The sequence below is a fragment of the Grammomys surdaster genome, unplaced genomic scaffold (genome assembly GCF_004785775.1).
Source record: "Grammomys surdaster isolate TR1022 unplaced genomic scaffold, NIH_TR_1.0 256, whole genome shotgun sequence".
NCBI lineage: Eukaryota > Metazoa > Chordata > Mammalia > Rodentia > Muridae > Grammomys > Grammomys surdaster.
This window is the reverse complement of record NW_021604697.1, coordinates 819,030-821,084: the sequence shown is the minus strand read 5'-3', so window position 1 is coordinate 821,084 and position 2,055 is coordinate 819,030. Positions and strand designations below refer to the sequence as shown.

The window sequence follows — 2,055 nt, the reverse complement described above, 5'->3', positions numbered from 1 at the left end:
GAGCAATATTGATTACAGTAGGTCCCATAAGTAAGATGGATGTTGAGCGAATTGCTAGATAACTTTTGAAGAAACTATCTTATCTTCGTATTTATGCTATTTTATTCGGCACATGGACGGATGTTTTTCCCAGGACCTTGATAATGGAAGAGCTTAATGAGGGGATAGTCTCTCTTCACAAGAATTCTCAGACATTTTTGAGGAGAATGCCTTCTATCAATAGCACCCCGTTCCATCCCACTTTCTTTATCCTGCGGGGGATTCCAGGACTGGAAGTTTTTCATATATGGATTGCTTTCCCATTCTGTCTTGTGTATCTGACTTCCCTTGTGGGAAACATCACCATTCTCTTTGTGATCAAGACTGAACACAGCCTCCACCAGCCCATGTTCTACTTTCTAGCCACATTGTCGACGATTGATCTGTGTCTATCCACATCTACCATACCCAAAATGTTGGGCATCTTCTGGTTCAATCTCCAGGAGATCAGTTTCGGGGGCTGCCTTGCTCAGATGTTCTTTATTCACATGTTTACAGGCATGGAAACTGTTTTGCTAGTGGTCATGGCTTATGACCGCTTTGTTGCCATCTGCAAACCTCTCCAGTACACCACGATCCTCACCAATAAAACCATCAGCCTTCTCCTCTTGGTTGTGATTGGAAGAAATTTAATTCTTGTGACTCCGTTTGTGTTTCTCATTCTGAGACTGCCCTTCTGTGGGCACCACATCATGCCTCACACATACTGTGAGCACATGGGTCTGGCCCGTTTAGCTTGTGCATCCATAAAGATCAACATCATCTATGGACTTGTGGTGATTTCTCATATCCTTGTGGACATGATCCTGATTGCCTCTTCCTATGTGCTTATCCTTCGAGCTGTTTTCCGAATTCCCTCTCAAGATGCCCGATTGAAGGCTCTCAACACTTGTGGTTCCCATGTCTGTATAATGCTGTGTTTTTATACACCAGCCTTGTTTTCTTTCATGACTCACCGCTTTGGCCAAAACATTCCCCACTACATCCACATTCTTTTAGCTAATCTATATGTAGTTGTTCCACCTGCTCTGAACCCTGTCATTTATGGAGTCAGGACTAAGCAGATCAGAGAGAAAATTATAAAAATAGTTGTACAAAAAGAATAATTCTACGTAAAATTTGGGTAAATGTATCAACATATGTCTCAAGATGTAATAATCACAGTTCTCTTGAAATTCTTTATAATTTTAGGTGTGGTTTCCATGCCTAGCACTTTGATCCAAATGCTTTAGTATTAATAGCTAAAAGAAAAAAAAAAGACAATTCTGCCCAGTCTTCCCACCTCCCTCCACATGTCTGGACAAAGCCTCGAAAGTCATGGAGATAATGCTGAAGGTGGCAATGCCCTCAATAGAATCACTTGCAGAAAAGAGGGATACCTCTTGATTTCTCCACACATCTTCTCTTTAGGTAAGTTTAAATATTGAAGGACATTGTGGCCTAATGTTTTATAAATGCAAGGCTTAGCTCTTGGCTTAGTAGGTAGTGGTACTTCAATCAGACATCTAGTGACTCACAGGATTCTATCCTTTACAACAATCCCAGATTTTCCCCTCACCTCGAAACCATTGACTCACTTTGATTAAGTTCTCTCCATCTTATCCTTCCTGTCATCATTGCTCCTTTTGTGTTCTCACTCCTTCTTCCCATACTCCTCCTCTTTATTCTTTCTCCAATGAACTTGGTCTTAGGGATTTGACAAACTACCACACGCACGTTAAGGAAATGTGATACTTTTTTCCAGTTTAACGCAAGTAGGTGTGAGTAATTCTAAGTGTCTTGTATCTAAATTCAATCCGATTCTATGCATCATTTGCATCTACATACTTCTTCAAAAATACAAATGAGAAAATGAAGTCAATTCTACGGCATAAGCTTTAAAAAATCTATGTAAAATTTTTAATGCTATAAATTTTGAATAGTTGCTCATACCACAAATTCCCAATATGGATGAAGAATGAGATTTTGTTTGAATTGCCACTGAGATGGAGCTCATGACTGGCTAGAAAATTCTTG

The 2,055-nt window shown here is 39.9% G+C and overlaps 1 protein-coding gene across 1 annotated transcript; it reads left to right on the top strand.

Moving 5' to 3' along the window:
- Positions 1–206: 206 nt before the first annotated feature.
- Positions 207–1,145, top strand: LOC114627667 (olfactory receptor 52E4). The gene has a single exon (XM_028775550.1). The coding sequence runs from the start codon at positions 207–209 to the stop codon at positions 1,143–1,145; it is 939 nt and encodes a 312-aa protein (XP_028631383.1).
- Positions 1,146–2,055: the final 910 nt, after the last annotated feature.